Source organism: Salmo salar, chromosome ssa20 (assembly GCF_905237065.1).
Source record: "Salmo salar chromosome ssa20, Ssal_v3.1, whole genome shotgun sequence".
Taxonomy (NCBI): domain Eukaryota; kingdom Metazoa; phylum Chordata; class Actinopteri; order Salmoniformes; family Salmonidae; genus Salmo; species Salmo salar.
This window is the reverse complement of record NC_059461.1, coordinates 8,642,615-8,665,995: the sequence shown is the minus strand read 5'-3', so window position 1 is coordinate 8,665,995 and position 23,381 is coordinate 8,642,615. Positions and strand designations below refer to the sequence as shown.

Here is a 23,381-nt window from a genome sequence, read left to right as displayed (position 1 = left end):
TCGCACTCTCGCGACTTTGGTTGAATGATCTACAATCACGCCTGACAAGGCCAATGAAATCTGCGGCTCCCTGGAAGCCCCACAGGGGATAAGCGTGAGGCTTGGATTCACTCCTTCAGTTATTCCGCTCTTCACCTCGGTTTGAACAGGAACGATTCATGGTACAAAAACAAACAATTGGAAAACAAGACTGTCTTGTGTTGCGCCAACTAAACTATCCCATAGTGGTAGAGCGTGCTCACCCTCTGGACGTTGTGCCAACTAAACTATCCCATAGTGGTAGAGCGTGCTCACCCTCTGGACGTTGTGCCAACTAAACTATCCCATAGTGGTAGAGCGTGCTCACCCCCTTTGACATTATGTGCTGAAGTTTGTATTTGTTCTCACAAGTTTCCTAATCACAAACACTTAGTTATTCTTCAATTTGCTGGAGCAATGAGTAAGATTAGCTAAGAAAGCGACCGAGACGACAATGGCTAAGCCGGGTTCGGGGTCGAGATCATGCCCCCAGTCGTGTGGTTATACTATTTCTCTGAAAGATATTCACACGTTCAGGCGGCCCTCGCAACAAACCAGTCCATGTGCGCATTGCCATATGCTGCATGCAAACTCCCTGGAAAGACGTGTAGCATTCTTGAGCAAGCTTGGGGTTACCAATGGCGACTTTCCTTTCCCGGATGCCCTATACGGCTGGTACAGTCGATATTTCCTGGTTCCGGAATGAGACAGGGGTTTACGCCTCATTCTAGACATCTGTGCCCTGAACAAACATCTCAGAGTTTGCCAGTTCAAAATGCTGACAAACCAAAAGCTGTTACGGTCCGTGCATCCAGCGGCTGTTAGGGTCAATATCATGGGATATCTTTATCAATTCTGAACAAAAATGTGAACTCAACATGCAACAATTTCAAAGACTTTACTGGGTTACAGTTCATATAAGGAAATCTGTCAACTGGAAGTAAATAAATGAGGCCCTAATCTAAAGATTTCACATGACTAGGCAGGGGTGCAGATATGGGCGGGCCTGGGAGGGCATAGGCCCACCCACTGGGGAGCTGGCCCAGCCAATCAGAATACATTTTCCCCCACAAACGGCCTTTATCACAGAAAGAAATACTCCTCAGTTTCATCAGCTGTCCAGGTGGCTGGTCTCAGACGATACCGCAGGTGAAGATGGTCCTGAGCTGGCATGGTTACACGTGGCCTGCGGTTGTGAGGCCGGTTGGACGTAAGGACAAATTCTCTAAAACGACGTTGGAGGGGACTTTTGGTAGAGAACTTAACATTACATTCTCTGGCGACGCTCCCCATCCAACTTGATAAAGCTTGAGAGGATCTGCAGAGAAGAATGGGATAAACTCCCCAAATACAGGTGTGCCAAGTTTGTAGTTTCATACCCAAGAAGACTCAAGGCTGTAATCGCTGCCAAAAGGGCTTCAACAAAGTACTGAGTAAAGGGTCTGAATACTTATATAAATGTGATATTTCAGATTTTTTTATGGAATATCTACATAGGCGTACAGAGGCCCATTATCAGCAACCATCACTGCTGTGTTCCAATGGCATGTTGTGTTAGCTAATCGAAGTTTATCATTTTAAAAGGCTAATTGATCATTAGAAAACCCTTTTGCAATTATGTGAGCACAGCTGAAAACTGTTGTTCTGATTAAAGAAGCAATAAAACTGGACTTCTTTAGACTAGTTGAGTATCTGGAGAATCATTATTACTTTTTATTTTAGCCTACTTGGTAAATATTTTCCAATGATCAATTAGCTAATTCAAGTTTATCATTTTAAAAGGCTAACACAACATGCCATTGGAACACAGGAGTGATGGTTGCTGATAATGGGCCTCTGTACGCCTATGTAGATATTCCATAAAAAAAATCTGCCGTTTCCAGCTACAATAGTCATTTACAACATTAACAATGTCTACACTGTATTTCTAATCAATTTGATGTTATTTTAATAGCCCAAAAATGTGCTTTTCTTTCAAAATCATGGACATTTCTAAGTGACCCCAAACTTTTGAACAGTAGTGTATATATAAACTCAGCAAAAAAAGAAACGTCCCTTTTTCAGGACCCAGTCTTTTTTTTATGGCGGTTTTGGATCAGTGGCTTCTTCCTTGCTGAGCGGCCTTTCTGGTTATGTCAATATAGGACTCGTTTTACTGTGGATATAGATACTTTTGTAACTGTTTCCTCCAGCATCTTCACAAGGTCCTTTGCTGTTGTTCTGGGATTGATTTGCACTTTTCACACCAAAGTACGTTCATCTCTAGGAGACAGAACGTGCCTCCTTCCTGAGCGGTATGACGGCTGCGTGGTCCCATGGTGTTTATACTTGCGTACTATTGTTTGTACAGATGAACGTGGTACCTTCAGGCGTTTGGAAATTGCTCCCAAGGATGAACCAGACTTGTGGAGGTCTACAATCTTTTTTCTGAGGTCTTGGCTGATTTCTTTTGATTTTCCCATGATGCCAAGCAAAGAGGCACTGAGTTTGAAGGTAGGCCTTGAAATACATCCACTGGTACACCTCCAATTGACTCAAATGATGTCAATTAGCCTATCAGAAGCTTCTAAAGCCATGACATCATTTTCTGGAATTTTCCAAGCTGTTTATTAAAGGCACAGTCAATTTAGTGTATGTAAACTTCTGACACACTGGAATTGTGATACAGTGAATTATAAGTCAAATAATCTGTAAACAATTGTTGGAAAAATTACTTGTGTCATGCACAAAGTAGATGTCCTAACCAACTTGCCAAAACTATAGTTTGTTAACAAGAAATTTGTGGAGTGGTTGAAAAACGAGATTTAATGACTCCAACCTAAGTGTATGTAAACTTCCGACTTCAACTATGTAATACAATAATATTTGAAGACAGTAACTCGTTGAATTACTCTGTTACTCCTAAAAGTCATATATTACTGTAGATCGTTATTTTTGTGACATGTTACTTTTGTAACTCATTACCCCAACACTGGTCCTCATCACTCATCACACACACACACACACACACACACACTGACTTATTCATTTTGCACAATGATTTCACAATAATTCACTCATTCAGACATGGTTACCCAGTTAGCCTGTCTGCTGAGGTCTTTATAGAGGTGAGGTGTGAGGGTCAATCAATGTCCTCGGTGTTTCCGGGCTACTGTATAGGTCTTTTAGGTTGGCCTGCCTCTGGCCAGCACTAGCCACAGTGACCTCTTCATTATAACGTCTTCTATTCTGTCTTTGTAGAGGTCCTACTTTACTGTACTTTACAGTATCTGCCTTGTACAGGAGATTCATATAGAAAAACGTCATTGCCTTTGTCTTTAGCTCATAGACACAAGGTAAATGTGTGATGTAATCTAATTGGTGAATGTGCTGATACTGATGATATTTGAAAGGGCTCTTTTTAAAAACATATATCAGAGACTCAATGGGACAAACTTGAACAAATGATGTGATATTCAATGTTACCTGTCCTGTCATGCTCTACACTATACACCCAATGTGACTCCATAAAGTAATCCAAGTCGGGGAGAAATTGGCAGGCACTATCTCAACAGTGTTTTTTCATGGTTCATGTTGTTTTGCTCATAGGGCATAGAGATCACATATTCTCTCTGTCTCTCTGTCTCTTTATTTATATATCACACACAGCTCACAGAGGTAGGCCTCTCAGTTCTGGCCCAGACTAATGAGTAGCTGTGGCCTGGTGATCTTTTCCCCCTGTGCCCTCCTCTGCTGGTCCTGATCTCAGGGACACACCCTCAGCAGGCCTAGGAGCTCCAGCAGGGACAGATTTACACCCTCCTTTCCTGGTCGTAAACCCCCCCCCAAAACAGATATTCACACCAACATACTATCACTCTCTGTCTGTCTGTCTCTTTCTCTCTCTCCCTACCTCTTGTGTCCACTGAATTAGGCCATCTAGGGCCAGTTTCCCAGACCTTCATTAAGCCTAGACTTGGACTACGAAGCATTTTCAATGTAGAATCTTTAGGCTTAGTCTTAGTCTGGGAAACTCGCCCCTAGTGTGTAGTGAGTGCTATGGGTGGTGGTGCTGCTGCTCTGTATGTGTATGGATGCTAACATGCATGTAGATGACATTGTGGTAGGTCGGGCTGCAGGTAGCCTAGCGGTTAGAGCAATGGGTCAGTCCCCAAAAAGTTGCTGGTTCAAACAGTTGCTGGTGTTGTGGCCTTGAGGAAGGCACTTAACCCTAATTTGCTCCAGGTGTGCTGTACTACTATGCTGACCCTGTAAAACGACACATTTCACTGCACCTATCCGGTGTGTGGGACAGTAAAACATATTCTATATTATGATGATACTGGTGAAGTGTTTGATAGGACTTAGATGTTTGGTTATGCTACCTGCCTCGGTCATATGAATGAACCTACCATCTTTAGCCATCTCGTGTGTGTGTGTGTGTGTGTGTGTGTGTGTGTGTGTGTATTTTCAGGGATCTCATACAGTATGAATGTCATCTGTGAGAGAGTGTGTGACTTGAGCTGAGATTGAGTGAGCAGAGAGCAGTAGGCCAGGTTTTCTTGTGTGGAACAGAAACCTTGCAGCGCACCGTGCATAGTTTACATGGGTTTCAGGTGAGACTGAGGGAACAATGTCACTGTGTGCTATTGTTCAGATGTTGTGTAATAAGTGCCTCACTGTCTTACGCAGGGCCCCTCGCCAACAAGGTAAAATAAGGGTCAAAAATAAATGAACAGGCATAATGGAGAGGAAGAAAGAGAGAGGGATAGAATGAGAGAAAAGGAGAGAGGAGAGAGAGAGTCATGCTTGAACAGAGCTCATCTGCTGGCACATTTTGGATAGGCATCACTCTCTGGGAATGCTTGTTAGGATTTAGGCAAAAGTATGCGCAACCAATGCCAACAGTGTGTGTGTGTGTGTGTGTGTGTGTGTGTGTGTGCATTTGTACGTGCACGCATATGAGAGTGCGTATGAGCGTGTGTGCGTGTACTGTCGACTTAAAAGGAGACTTTGGAATTTTGGCAATGAGGCCCTTTATCTACCTCCCCAGAGTCAGATGAACTTGTGGATACCATTTGTATGTCTCTATGTCCATTATGTTAGGGGTATTTTCATGAGCCAATGCTAACTAGCGTTAGCGCAATGACTGGAAGTTTATGGGTATCTAGCACAATGACTGGAAGTCTATGGGTATCTGGGTGCTAGCAGATACCCATAGACTTCCAGTCATTGCGCTAACACTGGTTAGCAATTGCACTAGATATATTTAGCAACTTTTTTCAAACTGCTTGTTTTGTTTTTATTTACTTTTATTTAACTAGGCAAGTCAGTTATGAACAAATTCTTGTTTACAATGACGGCCTACCCCGGCCCAACCCTAAACCGGACAACGCTGGGCCAATTGTGTGCCGCCCTATTGGACTCCCAATCACGGCCGGTTGTGATACAGCCTGGAATCGAACCAGGGTCTGTAATGACACCTCTAGCACTGAGATGCAGTCAGTGGTGGAAGAAGTACCCAAATGTCATACTTGAGTAAAAGTCAAGATACCTTAATAGAAAATGACTCAAGTTAAAGTAAAAGTCACCTAGTAAAAATCTACTTGAGTAAAAGTCTAAAAGTATTTGGTTTAAAATATATTTAAGAATCAAAAGTAAAAGTATAAATCATTTCAAATTCCTTATATTAAGCAAACCAGGTGGCACCAGTATTTTATTAAAGAATGTAGTGTAGTATAAGTACAAGTAGTCAAAAATATAAATAGTAAAGTAAAGTACAGATACTCCAAAAAAAACGACTTAAGTAGTACTTTAAAGTATTTTTTCTTAAGTACTTTACACCACTGGATGCAGTGCCTTAGAAACCTGCGCAACTCGGCAGCTAGGGTTAAGTGCCTTGCTCAAGGGCACATCAACATATTTTTCACGTAGTCGGCTCAGGGATTTAAACCAGCGACCGTTCTGTTACTGGCACAATGCTCTTAACCGCTAGGCTACCTGCCACACGTTACTAGTGCTAAGCTGTAACAAACCAAATGCTGGCTCACTGAATCGCTGGATCCATGGTTGTGATGATGTAGTGTGTTTGTGCTCCTGTCCCTAAGCTGTCTTTCTCTATCTCTCCACAGGGCTCTATTTACCTACGATGGGGTCACCAACAACCTCAAACTGGCTGACTCTGGAGGTAAAGGGTAGTTCCACCTATAGTTAGTAACAGATACGATTAGCATTCCTGAAACATTATTTTGGTGAAATATAATTTGATATCTGAGAAATTAAGCTAATTGATTGCATCCAAATTGGCCATTTACATTTTTAGGATTCAGACAATAAATATAGTACCCAAAATGCGATTTGGACCAAACTTCTTCCTTACAATGAGTAAGACAAGGAATACCCAAGAATGTGTCAATAGCCACCAACAGACCCCCCACACCCCATGCCAATCCCACCCTAACAACTGGTTGGCTTGAATTGTGAGGATGACCACACAATTTATTTTTTAATTGTGAGCCAAATCTATTGATTTTCTATCCAAAGTTGCAAAGGAAATGTTGTGATCTATTTAATAAACTCATGACACCGGGCAACATTTATAAAAGAGTGTGGCGGTATAGCAGGAACAGCGGTGTCTAGTTGTCAGAACCTGGTAGTTTCACATTACTTTATGGTAGATAATGCAAGGGACATCAATTACACGTTTCTCTGAACAAGGGGGGAAAAACATCACCAGATTCACAGGGAATACATGACATAGTATGGAGAAGCAATACTCCAAGCCACAGCTTCAAACATAGATAACTGATACTGTATATTGTAATTCGCTCTGGATAAGATCCTCTGCTAAATGACGTAAATGTAATGTATATGTTGTTGGGGTGGGATTGGCATGGGGTGTGGGGAGTCCGTGGGTGGCTTACTCATCAAGAATTTTGGTCCAAATTGGATGCTGGGTAATATATTTATTGATTATTATTTGAATCCTATAAATTAAAATCGCCAATTTGGGTGCAATCAATTAGCTTAATTTATCTGAGATCAAATTACATTTCAATAAATAATGTTTCAGGAATGCCAATCTTACCTGTTTCTCACTACAGAATCCATTTCAGAACAATGTGAGATGTTAGGTGTCATGAAATGACATAAAACGACTCTAAATCTAACTGGACAGTTCTAACTTTCCACTTCATTGTTTTTTGTGACTTTTTCCCCTTTAAATGATAAAGACGGAAAGTTGGTGGTGTTTCTTAAGCTCTCTCTCTCCTCTCTGTCTTTCTCTCTCTCTCCTCCCTGTCCTACAGCGGGTGGAGTGGTGGAGTTGTCAGGGAAGTTCCACATAGCCAAGCCTTTGTATGGGCTCTGCAGGGCTGGCTCAGCCGAGACAGGAGGCCCTCGGGTCGCCATGATCTGCTGGGTGAGTGTCATCCATTACAGCATGGCCCTCTCATACAGTCGTATGGATATGCCATACAATATGTTACCTGATGAACTCCAATGACATGATGCTTGAGGTAGAAGTTGCCCATAACCACAGATCTAGGATCAGATTCTCTACCCTCAAACCTAAGCTTAACCATTAGGAGGATGGAAAAATATCTGACCCTGTATCAGAGATTATAGGCAAGCTGTTTCAAGCTGTCGTCTCCCACTGGTTCTAGCTACTGTTGGATGTGTTTTGATTGGTCCGTTGGTTAGGGGTCAATGTGTGTGATGTCAGTGAACTTGCGGACTCGGGACGCCAGGCCTACCTTCTGACTGATACCAAATATTTTGACCGATGAGCACACACACACACACACACACACACACACACGAGCAGGGGAGCATACGCTTAGAATGTTCACAATGTGCTTCGCTGGTCCCGTCTCTATGGCGACCTTGTGGAATGTTGTGGTGGGGGTCAGGGGTACATCTGTAACCAGTCAGGCAGCAAAACACACACAAACACACGCACACAAATCTGAAAATTGTGAAACATACTGTACCTCAAAAAAATGTCAGTGTACCTTAATTATAAGATATGTAACGTGCTAATAACTTTAGGCTAACTCTCTAACATTGTCAGCTGGTGTACATGCAGTACCTAATGACAAAAGACTGAAACTAGACTTTCTTATAGTGAACAGAGGCTTGTGTTAAAAAGAGCTTAACACCCCCTGTGTGTTTCCTGCGTTTGTCTCCAGGTCGGGCCAAACGTGGATGAATACCGCAGGACGGAATGTGCCAGCCATGTGCCCGCTATCAAGGCCTTCTTCAAGGTACGGTACCACACCACTCCTACCCCTGCCATGCGCTACCAGTTTGTCTGTTGGTCGTGCAGCCAGTTTGAGTGACCTGATTGCAGCTGCAGCATTTGATAGCGCTCAGGAGAGGCATGATAAATATTTCTCTTTTTCACTCACTTTCTCGATCCATCTCCTACAATCCCGTGTCGGTACCGTTGTGGAATGTTGCTCTCCGCGGGTGGCTGTTTTGTCTCTTCACTCTGTTTCTCTAACGATGAATAATGGACAAACGGGCTCCAGTAGTAACTGTCAAGACCATACAGAGAGTTGGTGATGCTAGTGTGGGAAGGGTGGAACTCGCCTGACCAGGCCCGAGGGAATGAATAGTCGTATTGTCACACACACTTAGAAACACACACACACACACACGCATCAAACCCACACCAGCACGTGCATTATGTGCAAACGCATACATCAGTAAATACGCACCAGCAGGCACACACACAAAACCCTCCCCCACACACACAACTTCTCTCAGTCTCTCACACATACAAACATAGATACACACACACACATGCTCTATATTTACACACAGTAGTTTACCTTCCATTGTTGTACGTCTTCCTGTCCTCAGAGCACTTCCTACTGCATAGGTTGGTCTGGTCCAGTTGTGGGCTGGGCCCATACCCAGGCTGGGGTCCACTCTTCCTAACCCTATTGTTCCTGGTGCCACTAAGATGGGGAGATGGGCCACCGACAGGCACGACACAAACAACCATTTACTAAGTGGTGACAGAGCCTCGCAGGAAACAGAGAAAGGAATGGGGGAATACAGGGTGAAGAAGGAGAGTGTGTGTGTGTGGCTGTGTGGGTGTGTGTGTGTGTGAGCGCATGTGTATGCGTGTGTGGTGTCTGCGTGTGTGCGTGTGCACAGTGTGTGTTAAGTGGCCAGATGCTGGCAGCTCTGTCTGCTGTGTCCCTCCATGTGTGCCCCTAAAACAGTGTTTATTTAACATTTCCATCTAACTGCAGAGAAGTTTATGGGTCGTCCATTCAGCCTATAGTCAGACCCCATTTTAACTAGTTTCCATATTAAGGCATCACCCGGTCAACTCCAGAAGCATCCCTGGATTGTTTGATGTTAGTCTTTTTTTTTTTTACACTCAATTAGGTATTTGGCCAGGAACCTCTGACCCCCAGTCTCAGATATACAAGACTGTGTGTTTGTGTGTGTTTATTACGTAATATGAATGTGTGTGTTTCTATATGTGTTCTTGGCCCCTGAGTTGCACTGTGGGTTATTCCTTGATAAAATACTGATGGTGAGACACTGTAGTCGACGGTCTGAACCCACATATTTGTGTAGGAATACCCCTCTGAAGTGTGGGAGGAGAAGGATCCCTAACCAAACACACACATACACACATGTATGCTACACGCACCCATGCACACACACACACTCACTTACAGTCAGAAATGGCATTTTGACTGCATAAATGTCATATTACAATTTTTTATTATTGCTTTGGTGCTATTTTCACAAGTATGTGGTGAATTAATTGTGTATTGTATTTTATAGTTGTTACGTTTGTTGAGGGAAGAATGAGACCAAGGTGCAGCGTGGTAAGCGTACATCTTTCTTTTATTAGATGAACACCAACAAAATACATAACCGAACGTAACATTATGCAGGCTTCAGAGCAGCTATACAAAAACAAGATCCCACAATCTCAGGTGAGAAAAAGGGCTGCCTAAGTATGATCTCCAATCAGAGACAACGATAAACAGCTGCCTCTGATTGGGAACCATACTAGGCCAACAAAGAAATATAAACATAGATTTGCCCACCCAAGTCACACCCTGACCTAACAAAATAGAGAATATAAAAGGCTCTCTAAGGTCAGGGCTTGACAATAGTATTGCATTGTACTTATGTATTGTAGTGGTCCTGTACGTGGCTGAGTTCATAAGAACATGGCACTAGTAACACCAGAGTTGTGGGTTCTATCCTCATTGGAAACACATACAAAATGTGTGGACTGTTACATAAATGGCATATATTACGGTATTACAGTGCTGTATTGGCCAATGACATTTAAGTAAAGCAGTGTGACCCCAGAAACTTCATTTTGGATCCATGTTTAATAGGAGTGTATTTATTTATTGGTTTGGACCTTCTGGAATATTTGCTTATTGGTATTGTATTGGTATTGTATTACTGCACTGTAAGGAGCTAGAAACACAAGCATTTCGCTACACCTGCTGTACCATCTGCTAATCGTTGTACACGACCAATACATTGAGATTTGATTTGTTACATACAGTACAGCTCTAACATTGTCAATGTCAGATTTTTTTAAATCATATTAGTCATCATCATAGTAGTACATTCAAGGATATATACTTTATGTTTTTACATTACAGACATACATTTTCAAAATGTAGTTCTCCAAATCTGTACTAGACAAACCGGTTTACATGTCTAATCTATAGGTTTACCAAACGTTTTAGTGATCGCCAATTAACTTTTTTAGGATAGGGGGCAGCATTCAGAATTTTGGATGAAAAGCGTGCCCAAAGTAAACTGCCTGCTACTCAGGCCCAGAAGCTAGGATATGCATATAATTGTTAGATTTGGATAGAAAACACTCTAAAGTTTCTAAAACTGTTACAATAATGTCTGTGAGTATAACAGAACTTATTTGGCAGGCGAAACCCCGAGGACAAACCATCCAGGAATGTTTTGTTGTTGTTGAGGTGACAGTGTTTTCAATGGCTTTTCTATGTGGATCTAGATTTCTAAGGCACTTGCTTGCAGTTCCTATCGCTTCCACTGGATATCAACAGTCTTTAGAAATTGGTTGATGTTTATCTTTTGAGTAATGAAGAAGTATGGCTGTTCAGAACGAGGATCGAGTCTAGTGTACTGTTGTGGTTGGGGCGTGCGACCTGAAAACTCGCTCAACTTTGTTTTCGTCTGGTATTGAACACAGTTTATCCCGTCTTAAATTTTATCGATTATTTACGTTAAAAAAGACCTAAAGTTGTATTAGGAAAGTTGTTTGAAATGTTTGGATCAAGATTACAGGTAACTTATTAGATATTTTGTAGTCATATTGCGCGAGTTGGAACCAGTGTTTTTCTGATTCAAACGCGCCAAATAAATTGACATTTTGGAGATATAATGACGGAATTTATCGAACAAAAGGACCATTTATGATGTTTATGGGACATATTGGAGTGCCAACAGAAGAAGATCTTCAAAGGTAAGGCATGAATTATATCGTTATTTCTGAGTTTTGTGTCGCGCCTGGCGGGTTGAATTATGATTGTCATGTGTTTGTTTGATGGGGTGCTGTACTCAGATAATAGCATGGTTTGCCTTCGCCGTAAAGCCTTTTTGAAATCTGACACGGTGGCTAGATTAACAAGAAGTTAAACTTTAATTTGGTGTATTGCACTTGTGAATGTATGAAAGTTAAATATTTAGAATAATTTATTTTGAATTTCGCGCTCTGCCATTTCACCGGATGTTGTCGAAACGTTCCACTTGCGGAACCCCTAGCCGTAAAAGGTTTAAGAGCAGTCGGATTAAGTAATAGTAAAATGTCTTTTAAAAGTACTGTGAGCATTGTGAAAGGCAATCACTTCATATGAACATGTATTGCAATGTGAAACATGTATTGCAATGTGAAACATGTGTATATACAGGGGCGGAAATCTGATATCAACTTTGGAGGGGACAATTACATGAAATTTTCTCGAGCAATTCCTGAGGGGGACACCAAAGGTAGTGCTGTAACACATAGCCTACATTGTAATATGGTAAATGTATATTGAGGAACCAAAGAAATAAGGTGTTTGCCGTACTCCTAACTACCGGTACCCAAAACTACACAACTAATCACAACAGCAATACCATTGCCTTTAACCTGTTGGGGATAGGGGGCAGTATTTGCACGGCCGGATAAAAAACGTACCCGATTTAATCTGGTTACTACTCCTGCCCAGTAACTAGAATATGCATATAATTATTGGCTTTGGATAGAAAACACCCTAAAGTTTCTAAAACTGTTTGAATGGTGTCTGTGAGTATAACAGAACTCATATGGCAGGCAAAAACCTGAGAAGATTCCTTACAGGAAGTGGCCTGTCTGACCATTCCTTGAGCTTCTTGACTCTGTTTATTGAAGACTGAGGATCTTTGCTGTAACGTGACACTTCCTACGGCTCCCATAGGCTCTCAGAAGGCGGGAAAAAGCTGAATGATGTAATTCCAGCCCCAGGCTGAAACACATTAGCGCTTTTGGCAAGTGCTCTATCAGAGGACAATGGGCTGAGGCGCGTGCACGAGTCGACCCCATGTTTTTATTTTCTATCGTCTTTGAACGTAAACACAGATTCCCTGGCGGAATATTATCGCTTTTTTACGAGAAAAATTGCATAAAAATTGATTTTAAACAGCGGTTGACATGCTTCGAAGTACGGTAATGGAATATTTAGAATTTTTTGGTCACGAAATGCGTCGTGCGCGTCACCCTTCTTTACCATTCGGATAGTGTCTTTAGCGCACGAACAAAACAGAGGATATTTGAACATAACTATGGATTATTTTGAACCAAACCAACATTTGTTATTGAAGTAGAAGTCCTGGGAGTGCATTCTGACGAAGACAGCAAAGGTAATAACATTTTTCTTATAGTAAATCTGATTTTGGTGAGTGCTAAACTTGGTGGGTGTCTAAATAGCTAGCCCTGTGATGCCGGGCTATCTACTGAGAATATTGCAAAATGTGCTTTCACCGAAAAGCTATTTTAAAATCGGACATAGCGAGTGCATAGAGGAGTTCTGTATCTATAATTCTTAAAATAATGGTTATGTTTTTTGTGAAAGTTTATCGTGAGTAATTTAGTAAATTCACCGGAAGTTTGCGGGGGGTATGCTAGTTCTGAACGTTACATGCTAATGTAAAAAGCTGGTTTTTTATATAAATATGAACTTGATTGAACAAAACATGCATGTATTGTATAACATAATGTCCTAGGGTTGTCATCTGATGAAGATCATCAAAGGTTGCATTTAGCTGTGGTTTGGGTTTATGTGACATTATATGCTAGCTTGAAAAATGGGTGTCTGATTATTTCTGGCTGGGTACTCTGCTGACATAATCTAATGTTTTGCTTTCGTTGTAAAGCCTTTTTGAAATTGGACAGTGTGGTTAGATTAACGAGAGTCTTGTCTTTAAAATGGTGTAAAATAGTCATATGTTTGAGAAATTGAAGTAATAGCATTTCTAAGGTATTTGAATAACGCGCCACGGGATTCAACTGGCTGTTGAGTAGGTGGGACGATTTCGTCCCGCCGACCCTAGAGAGGTTAACAAATCTTAGTTCAGTCACCAGTTTAAGTTGAGAGTGGGGGTATCCATGGCATTTTCCAATTATGTTCCTATTTTACAAGTCAAAAAAATTGAGAACCTTTCATGTTGCCAAACAAAGACTCAACAAACTTACCTGAGACTCCCTGTCTCTGCCAGTCTGTCCCTGCATATCTGTCCCCAACGCTGCTGTCTGTGTGCCATCTGTTGCCTGCTCTGCCTAATGACATCATTGTGAAACATTTCCATTAGAATTTAATTTCTTTCTTATGAACATTTTATCAACTAGTCTTTGAGATATTAGGCTACTAGGGTTCTTACTTTGCGTTTTGGTGTACTGAAAAATACTCTGATGTCCGTCTTTTATTTTTCTGCCATTTTTCTACCTGGCTGGCTGGCTACACACACACACAGTGTGTAGGTTATTTACAGTAGGAGATGGGCTTCTATCATCTTATCTTTTATCATTCTATTTGGGCTTCGATCTAAAAGGTAGCTAGCAAATGTGAAATGGATTAAAATGACAAGAGTTGACAGCTGTATGAGTTCACCATTTACACAACATATGCTGCAACCTTTTGTAATTTTAATAGTTTGTTTCATATTGGCTGGCTTCCAACAATAGCTGAATTTGCAAAGCTAGCGAGCACCAATTCCGTTTCAGTGGTGTTTGCTATAATCTTTGCTACCCGGGTTAAATAAAGGTGAAATAAAATAAATAAATGAAAGTTCCCTTGCGACAATTTAGCTTTTGCAACGAGACCATTAAATATATTTAAGACAATGGTAGAAGAGAGTGTAGTTCTGTTCAGTTTGGACTTCAGTTTATCGCTAACCTTATCACAAGGTCTTTGAAGCACTAACTTACATCATCTGCATGCTGATCTTGGAATAAATTGACGATAGAAAAGATTCCATCTTTGACGAGGCCACATAAATGGAATAGGTACTAGCTAGCTTAATAGTTAATATTTGCCCGCTAGCTCTGCATATTCAGCTAGTGTGTGTGCGCGATTGACTGGATTAACCTCACGTCAGTTATGTTCATTGAGTGCCTTTCAGACAGTGGATACCACCCCTCTGTTACCTAGCAAGCTAAGGAACTGGCAGTGGATCAAACCATTGTGAGGCAAAGGGTGGGGGGGGTCGCAATCTTTTGAAACTTAAAAACGCGCTATTAAGTGTCTATAATCAGCACAATTGCTTTCATTGCGTATTCTTAATATTATTTAAATTACATAGTTATGTTTCAGTGATATATTGGGGGGGACAAATCATATTTTTCCCAGGATGGGGGGGTCGTGTCCCCCCCGGGATTTCCACCCCTGTGTATATATACAGTACCAGTCAAAAGGTAATGTTGTAACCAAGAAAGAAGATAAACAGTGTAAAACATGGTTGTTGTGGATGTTGTTTCAAAGCGTAACACAATAGCTTTCGAGGGTGATGATTAATTCAAAACACCCACATGAATATTAGAGTTTATGCATAGGTTTATAATAAAACGGAATTAAAATTATGATTGTGCTGTTATACAATACACAGCCTACTGCATATTACACATAAAACTGATTTAAGATTGTCTTTGGTACTTAATAGGTCTAGCCTATACTCCAAAATTAAACACATTTTAATAATCGCCTTTGAGTGTGGACTGTATTATTATGCATACTGGATGGACTGGTTACCTTATGCTACTGTACCCTTCGAAATGTATATCCATGAGTCCCGGGGAGAACATATAGCCCTAGGCGATGCTGTTGTTTAATTGATTGGTTTAGTTAGCCAAAAATGTGTGCATTTTATTTTGAATAGCCTAGCAATAGGTCATGTTTTATATTTTCATATTTAATTAGTTGACACATTACCTTTAGCTATACAGAATATGTCACCATCATGCGTTTCCATCTCCTCCTCTCTACTTTATTCCTTTCTCGTGCGTGCAGACGGGCTGGCAACAGTTTAGTGAAATATATTTCGTCGAAAAAACGTGTTACTATCGATGTTCCCGAACAGATTTCACTTAGCTTCCCAAATTAAGCACTGGGTAGCTGCATGAACAAGGTTGGAGAGCCCATGGCAAACAGTTTGGGCGGGATATCACCTGGCGGCAGCGAGAGCATGCTCCTTAAACAGTGGTTCATGCTTGGGGTGAAATACGTGTTCTTATATGTATTTCTCAGCTGCTCATGTTAAGCACAGCTCAGCTATAAAAGCGAAGTAGCCTACAAAACGGGTGGGAAAGCACGCCTCCATTCACTATTCCAGTGCATACAGATTACATGTATTTTTTTCCCCTGCCACTGTTCTTATGGGTGAATATATGTTCACTTAATGAGAGAATAACTGTGGAGCCCAAGGCTACTTTCTCAAATCATCAATAGCCTATAGTCGCACCATGCAGCCGATATATGTTTGGTTTTCGAAGACATTCTAAGGTTTGTATTATTCACAATTAAAGTTGCCAAATAACTCTACATCTAGCATATAGGACCTGTTTCAATTGATCACTTGTACGCTCAACATAGACACTTCATATGCGCACTCGCTCCATAATGGGAAAAATATAATTGTAATTTTTTTCAGCTAAGTTAAATTATACTGAACAAAAATATAAATGCAACATGCACACCCACTGGGAGGTAGGCCCACCCACTGGGGAGCCAGGCCCAGCCAATCAGAATGAGTTTTCCCCACAAAAGGGTTTTATTACAGACAGAAATACTCCTCAGTTTCATCAGCTTTCTGGGTGGCTGGTTTTAGACAATCCCACAGGTGAAGAAGCTGGATGTGGAGGTCTTGGGCTGGCATGGTTACAATTGTGAGGCTGGTTGGACAAACTGCCAAATTCTCTAAAATGATGTTGGTGGAGAAATTAATATTCAATTCTCTGGCAACAGCTCTGGTGGACATTTCTGCAGTCAGCATGCCAATTGCACGCTCCCCAAAAACTTGAGACATATATGGCATTGTGTTGTGTGACGAAACTGCACATTTTAGAGTGGCCTTTTATTGTCCCAGCACAAGGTGCACCTGTGTAATGATCATGCTGTTTAATCAGCTTCTTGATATGCCACACCTGTCAGGTGGATGGATTATCTTGGTAAAGGAGAAATGCTCACTAACAGTGATGTAAACACATTTGTGCACAACATTTTAGAGATTTAAGCTTTTAGTACATATGGAACATTTCTGGGATCTTTTATTTCACATTACATGTTGCGTTTATATTTTTGTCCAGTACATATTCTTCTTACTATAAAATCATATAAAGTAAAATAATGGCATGGGATTTATAAGCATATCTTGTAAGCTAAATGAAGAAGCCTACAGCCTATGTCATGGAGCATAGCCAGATAACAGGCCTAAAAAAGGCCAACTCATATTTTCTTCATATCATAATGTTTCTTTAGACCTGACTAAAATACATAATTCATTTATTGTGATGATATTTTAAATTAATGTATTATACTTTTTAAAATGCAGATGTTCCAAAGGCGCGCATCAGTGTCTTGTATATGTGGAGGATTGGAGATATGTTTTTTTTATTAATTGGCGGTCAATTTCTAGGAGACTTGCAGACTTTTGCATGACAATAACCAGCCAACAAAATGTTATGACCGCCACATGCACCCGATGGGTGCAGTGAAATGTGTTGTTTTACAGGGTCCGCCATAGTAGTACGGCACCCCTGGAGCAAATTAGGGTTAAGTGTCTTGCTCAAGGGCACATTAACAGATTACGCACCTTGTCGGCTCGGGTATTCAATCCAGTAACCTTCTAGTTACTGGCCCAATGTTCTAAACGCTAGGCTATCTGCCATACAAATAGATGAAACGCTGATTAGGTTTGGTGAAAAAGTGACTGTGCCATTTTGTGTTGCTCTTAGTCAATTGAAAATGTGCCAACTGCCTTTTTGACGATCATCTTTTGAGTTTTGTACTAAGTTGTGAAAATTGACCACATACTTGTGAAAATTGCACCAAAGCGATAAGAAAATACGAAAGCATCTGTGTGGCATTTTACAGCCCTTCACATTGCAGTCCTGCTGTCCTCTATATTTGATGACTCCGTTCTGGGAGACATAGGCTTTCCACCTCTCATTTATGCTACATATTTGTCAACCTATTCTCTCTTATCGCCTTTGTAGGGTCTCTAAAACCACATGAGACCTGTGTCACATAGTGGTACTGCGGCACTTGATAAGTACAAAACTCACGTAACCTCCTGCTTTGGTGAGTTTAGGCCTCGTTCTGTCTTATTTCCCATGTGTGGTGTGGTGGAAATGGCACGAGTGCAGTCAATATGCATAGACACTGCAGGACCTCCAGCAAGCCTGATCCTGCTCTGTGTTGAAGCTTAGTAATAATCCTTGTGTCGATGAAGGATTAATGATCGAGTGAGCAATGAGAACTCGGTTATTGTTTGTTGTCCAAAAACCTCAGAATTAATAGTCAGGATTAGGACGTGCTTCGACAGAGTCAGAATGCCCCGTGGCACTTCTTCTATTCTCTGGTCTTTCTCTCTTTTTCTCTTTCTCTCCATCTACCTCTGCAAGTCTCAACTAGCAACAGAGGGCTGTGTGAGAGACGGCGAATCACCAGCGGTGTCTGGATGTGTATCCTAATGTGAAACAATATTATTGTATCAGTTGGTGATGCCGAAGCTAAGCGCGGGAGTCTTTTGCAAATGGGCTCATTGTTGCTCGACGACAGTAATTGATTAGTATTGAGCAGGAAGTCTGCATTGTGGACTGTGTACATTCTATCATGTCGTACACACCAGTAGGCCTTGTGCCAGTAACCGAAAGGTCGCTGGTTAAAATCCCCAAGCCGACTAGTTGAAAAATCTGCCGATGTGCCCTTGAGCAAGACACTTCACTATAATTGCTCCTGTAAGTCGCTCTGGATAAGAGCGTCAGCTAAATGACGCGTCAGTGGAAGGAGTTCCGGGGGGATTCAGGAGAAGACGAGAATGAAGGGAACAAGACAGGAGGAGGAAAGTACAGGTGAGGATAGAGGGGAGGAGTAAGAATGGAAGGATAGGAGACGTCTATGAAAGAGGAAAGGACGGGGGTGGGTGGGAGAGGACGGAAAAGAGGAGTAGCAGCTGTGTGTGTGTAAGGTTAATGAGCATGCTCTTAGCCCTGTTAGACAGTATTAGGGAGAGGCCTATCGTCTGAGGCATAATAACAGACAGTTAGGAGAAACGGAGGAGATCATTTACACCCTCTTCACCATCCACAACTCCCTCCATCCTCCCTCAGGGGCACCTCGCACTGTGTGCGCGTGTGTGTGTGATTTAGAGTTGGGGCTGGGCCTGTGAGGGTGTTTAATATTTCTCAACACACACACACACACACACACAGAATCGGCTGCAACACACACACACACGTACCCACGTACACACACACAGGCGTATCAGTACAGTGACAGTTTAGCAGTGGAACACAGTGTACTGTTCTGTGGTCGTTTGTCGTTGTTAATCTCTACATCCTATCTGCTCTCTCCACTCTCCCCTCACCTCATTTCACTTTCCTTGTGCTCTCTGTGAATTCTCCGTTCCTCCCCCCTACACACTCTTTCCTGTTTCTACCCCCCCCCATCTATCTCTTCCAAACCGATAGATTCCTTCCTGTCTTCTCTATCGTAAGCCAGATACTAGATACAAGCTGTTACATAACTGTATAGTTTAGCTACAGCCCAAAGGCCACAGCCAAGAGGAACCACTGAGGGGAAAAGCTTTCAAAGAACTACTTTCAGAGAGAGAGAGAGAGTGTGTGCCTGTGTGTGCGCACGAGTTTGGGTGTTTGTGCGTCTGTGCACATATGTATTCACATTGTCAGTGGGTACATGAAAAAGGAGGGACAATATCCCCTTCTCTTTCCCTAGTTTGGAATGCTGTAGCAGAATTATATTGGAGTTTGAAGTTTCACCCGTTATGATACCGTAGATCATAGCAGCCAATAAAAATGACATTCTTGTTCCCAAAAGTTCTGGAAAGTGTCTGTGGCAAAGTTGTGGTGTGCAGGCCAAAAATGCACCAATTTAGTGAACATCTGAAGTCCTTCCTTGGAATGTTAACCTAAAAAACTGAAAGGATGTTCAGGACCTCAGCTTGGGTCCCTTCATTAATCTGTAACGCGTACACGCTTTGGAGCAAGTGTCAGGGCACTGTGTGACAAAGATTAACAGCAACCAACCTGTCACAGCCTTATATACCTGACATCAGCTGTCTGCAGCAGGTCCCTATTGTAGTTCACCTCTCTTACTCCTCTTCTCTCTCTCTCTCTCTCTCTCTCTCTCTCTCTCTCTCTCTCTCTCTCTCTCTCTCTCTCTCTCTCTCTCTCTCTCTCTCTCTCTCTCTCTCTCTCTCTCTCTCTCTCTCTCTCTCTCAGGAGGCTCATGTGTTTATCAGTGCTGAGAGTACTGAGGATGTCACAGAGGAGAAGATAGGCGCTGAGCTCAGTAAAGTCCGCCCCCAGACAGAGCAAGTCAGAAGAAGCTGTCGGTCCAAGGACAAGGAGGAGACAGTGGTGAGTGCTCCTCCTGCAATACCATCTCTGTCCATAGGAGGGGGTGCTAACACCTGGACAAAACCCGGAACTGTGCTTTTACATGGAGGAGGGTCCCACGCGTTTAGATTCTCTCAGATTTAATCTCTATCATGCATTGTACTTAATATATACTTACTGTATGTTTTGAATTTGTTTCATACTTTATCAATTATGAGTTAAAACAACCAATAGCATAAGTTACAAACTGTGTCTTCCTATCTCTGTTGATAGGGCACTAACTACAGGAAGACTAACGCTGCCATGGAGATGAGACGGGCCAACAGAGACTCCTTCTGGGCACGTGCAGAGGTAGCCTACACAGAAACATAGTCACAGTTACCCTCATAGCTTTAGACAGTTTTCTAGTAATTCGTCAATGCAACAGGAGAAAAGTAGTTTAATGTTCACATCACTTCACATCTTTAATGTTCGTATTGTCAACTGTAATAAGTCTTCATCTATTGTGTTCTCTCTCTCTCTCTCTCTCTCTCTCTCTCTCTCTCTCTCTCTCAGCGTGAGGAGGAAGAGAGGAAGGAGGAAGAGAGGAAGCGGGCAGTGGAGGACAGACGCCGTTGGGAGAAAGAGAGAGTGTTGAAGGAACGGAAAGAGGCTGACGAGAGGGAGAGGAAAATGAACGAGAAACTACAGATGATCGAAGAGCAGAGGTCAGGACGTTGGGCGCGCACACACACACACACACACACTGACTCAAGACTTACTAACACAATCTCTGACTCAAGGGTATTCTCTTGTGTCACTATCAGGTATTTTAATGGGTTGTCAAAGTAAAGGCTACTTAAGGCTAATATCCCATGAGGTTTCTGACATCTCTGTATCTCCCAGGAGAATGCAGGCCCAGCTGGAGGCAGAAGTGAGGAAGCAGGAGAAATCAAGATGGGTGAGAGAAAGAATGAGTGAGAAAGTTATTGGGCGGCTCGAACTCTAGGTGTTTCTGACTTCTGAACTCTGTGTTTTTGCGTGTTTCTTTACTCTGAACTCTGTGTCTGTGTGTGTCTGACCTCTGACCTCTCTGTTGGTGTGTGACAGGAGCTGCAGCAGAGAGAGCATGAGGAGGACATGAGAGCTCGCTTGAAACGCAGCGAGTCCATCGAGAAAGCAGCAGTGAGTGTCTCTCTTACTGAACTCTCTAATCCAAATAAACTCCCTTCCTACTCTTCCCTAAACACCTCACCTCTTGTTCATGTCACATGGTGTATCCCAACGCTCTGAAGTGGCTTCCTCTCCTTGTCTCCTGCCCTTCATCTGCACTGATCTGAAAACACAGGATAGGTCAAAAGGAATATGGCCTATCATGGGATCCTGTCCACTTCTTTCACACCAGTGCAGATGAAGGAAAGGAGGAGAAGGAGGAGAGGAGATATCTTTAGACTATTGAGACCTGGCTGTAGTTTCCTTTACATCATTCAGTAGAACATAGTGTGGTATGATTCCTCTTCCTACCTTTAGGAGGCAGCGGTGCTGGTGTCACAGCGCTCCATGAACCCCAGAGAGTTCTTCAGACAGCTGTCATCATCATCGTCCCAAAGCCCATCCAGCCCCGGCTCCCCCCGTACAGGTAAATTCACAGTGTGTCTGTATCTGTGTCTGTGTGTCTGTTTGTTCATAAGCATTGGCAAACCAAGGTGTGGCTCGTCTACGCAGTGTGTGATTATGAAGCCAGTCCCAGTCAATCGTGCATGAACCTAAACAACCATTATCTGTCTTGTTGCAGTGCATTTCTTAATTTTGGTCTTTCTTCCCTCCCTCTCTCTCTCCACAAAGGCAAACCTCCATTAAGGCGATACCAGCGCAGCCTGACCGACACAGCATTCATCTTTGGGAAATGGGATGGCCCCACTCCGACCTCCCCCCGCAGTCCAACATTGGTTTCACCCTTCTCCCGTGTCCCCTCCTCCCCCTTCCACCGCACTATGTCTCCACCCAGCACCAGCTTCCGCCCAATCACCTCTCCCCAGAGCCCCCGTGCCTCCCTGGTGTCCCCTTCCACATCACCCCTCCACTCCGCCCCTGCTGTCTCAGCCCGGCCTACCCTCCCATCAACCAGCCCCCAGTCTCAGCCCCCAACCCAGCCCTCTGCCCCCCCAGCCTCTCCAGGCCTCCTAGCCACCCTGACCCCCACCATTCCAGAGAACCAGCACCTGGCCCAGGTCCTGCCACCATCTCCCCCAGATACCCCTCCCCAGTCCCAGTCTAAGTGCTCCCCCTCTCCACTAGTCTCCCTGGAGCCTGCCCCAGCACCACAGCCTCCCACTGTCCCCCTGCCAGAGAGTCCACTGCAGCCAACAGGTAGGTCCTCATCATACACACAGCCTACTGTAGAATGACCAATGGTGTCTGTCAAGCCGTTATAGATTGTGTTCTCAGTTTGGCATGACTGTACTTAAAACCACAATGGTTCATTATCTCCAATCCAGAGCAGTACACAGCCGTACAAGCCGTACTGGTGGAGGAAGAGGAAGATGAGGAAGAACAGGCAGACCCTGAGCCCAGTGTTGAGAATACAGAGCCAAGCCTAAACATGGAGGAGGGAGAGGAGGGCTCAGCATCAGATTCAGACTCTTTATCAGTGCAGGAGCCTGTGGCAGAGGAACAAGAGAAGGAGGACCAATCAGATGACAGCCAGGCCTCTGCTAAGCCAGTTCTGGTGGAGCTTTCAGAAGAGGATGAGGAGCCAGCTGTCACAGGTGAAGTACTTTGTTTTGTATCTTGTACAGGCCTGTCCGATTTATACAAATTCAAAAAAGGTAAAATACAGCAATTAAACGAGAAGAAGAGTGAGGAGTTGTATGTATAAGAAGGTGGTGCAAAGGTTGTCTGACACAACTAACACAATCTAACCAATGTCTTGTTATGTTCAGATGCAGAGGTTATTCTTCAGCCAATCACACAAGAGGTTGTGGTCCCATCCACCAATGGGGTGAGAGATGAGGGGGAGTTGGTGGAACACAATGGTACAGGTATGTAACCCCGCTCACCCATTTAGTTATCTCTACTCTACGCTAGCCTACATTGCCCAAGTTGCTCTCAAACTGAATGAACCTTTATATTGATGAGATAAGGTACAATAGACATACCGGTATGCTATGTTACGATTTCCTATCCTTTTTCAGAAATCCTCTTCCTCATGGATTTTTAAGATCATGAAGGGGTTTGAAATACTACAAATCAAATGTATTTATATAGCCCTTCTTACATCAGC

General features: G+C 42.8%; 1 protein-coding gene across 1 annotated transcript in view; it reads left to right on the top strand.

The window, feature by feature from the left end:
• The window catches only part of LOC106580156 (drebrin-like protein B), a 76,046-nt gene that overhangs the window by 47,371 nt on the left and 5,294 nt on the right, over window positions 1–23,381 (top strand). Inside the window, exons 2-13 of the mRNA XM_014160899.2 lie at window positions 6,129–6,184; window positions 7,305–7,417; window positions 8,187–8,261; window positions 20,003–20,140; window positions 20,393–20,470; window positions 20,675–20,826; window positions 21,005–21,059; window positions 21,209–21,283; window positions 21,629–21,737; window positions 21,944–22,468; window positions 22,597–22,866; window positions 23,041–23,139. Coding sequence (XP_014016374.1) covers window positions 6,129–6,184; window positions 7,305–7,417; window positions 8,187–8,261; window positions 20,003–20,140; window positions 20,393–20,470; window positions 20,675–20,826; window positions 21,005–21,059; window positions 21,209–21,283; window positions 21,629–21,737; window positions 21,944–22,468; window positions 22,597–22,866; window positions 23,041–23,139 — 1,745 coding nt within the window. The remainder of the gene's footprint in view (window positions 1–6,128; window positions 6,185–7,304; window positions 7,418–8,186; window positions 8,262–20,002; window positions 20,141–20,392; window positions 20,471–20,674; window positions 20,827–21,004; window positions 21,060–21,208; window positions 21,284–21,628; window positions 21,738–21,943; window positions 22,469–22,596; window positions 22,867–23,040; window positions 23,140–23,381) is intronic.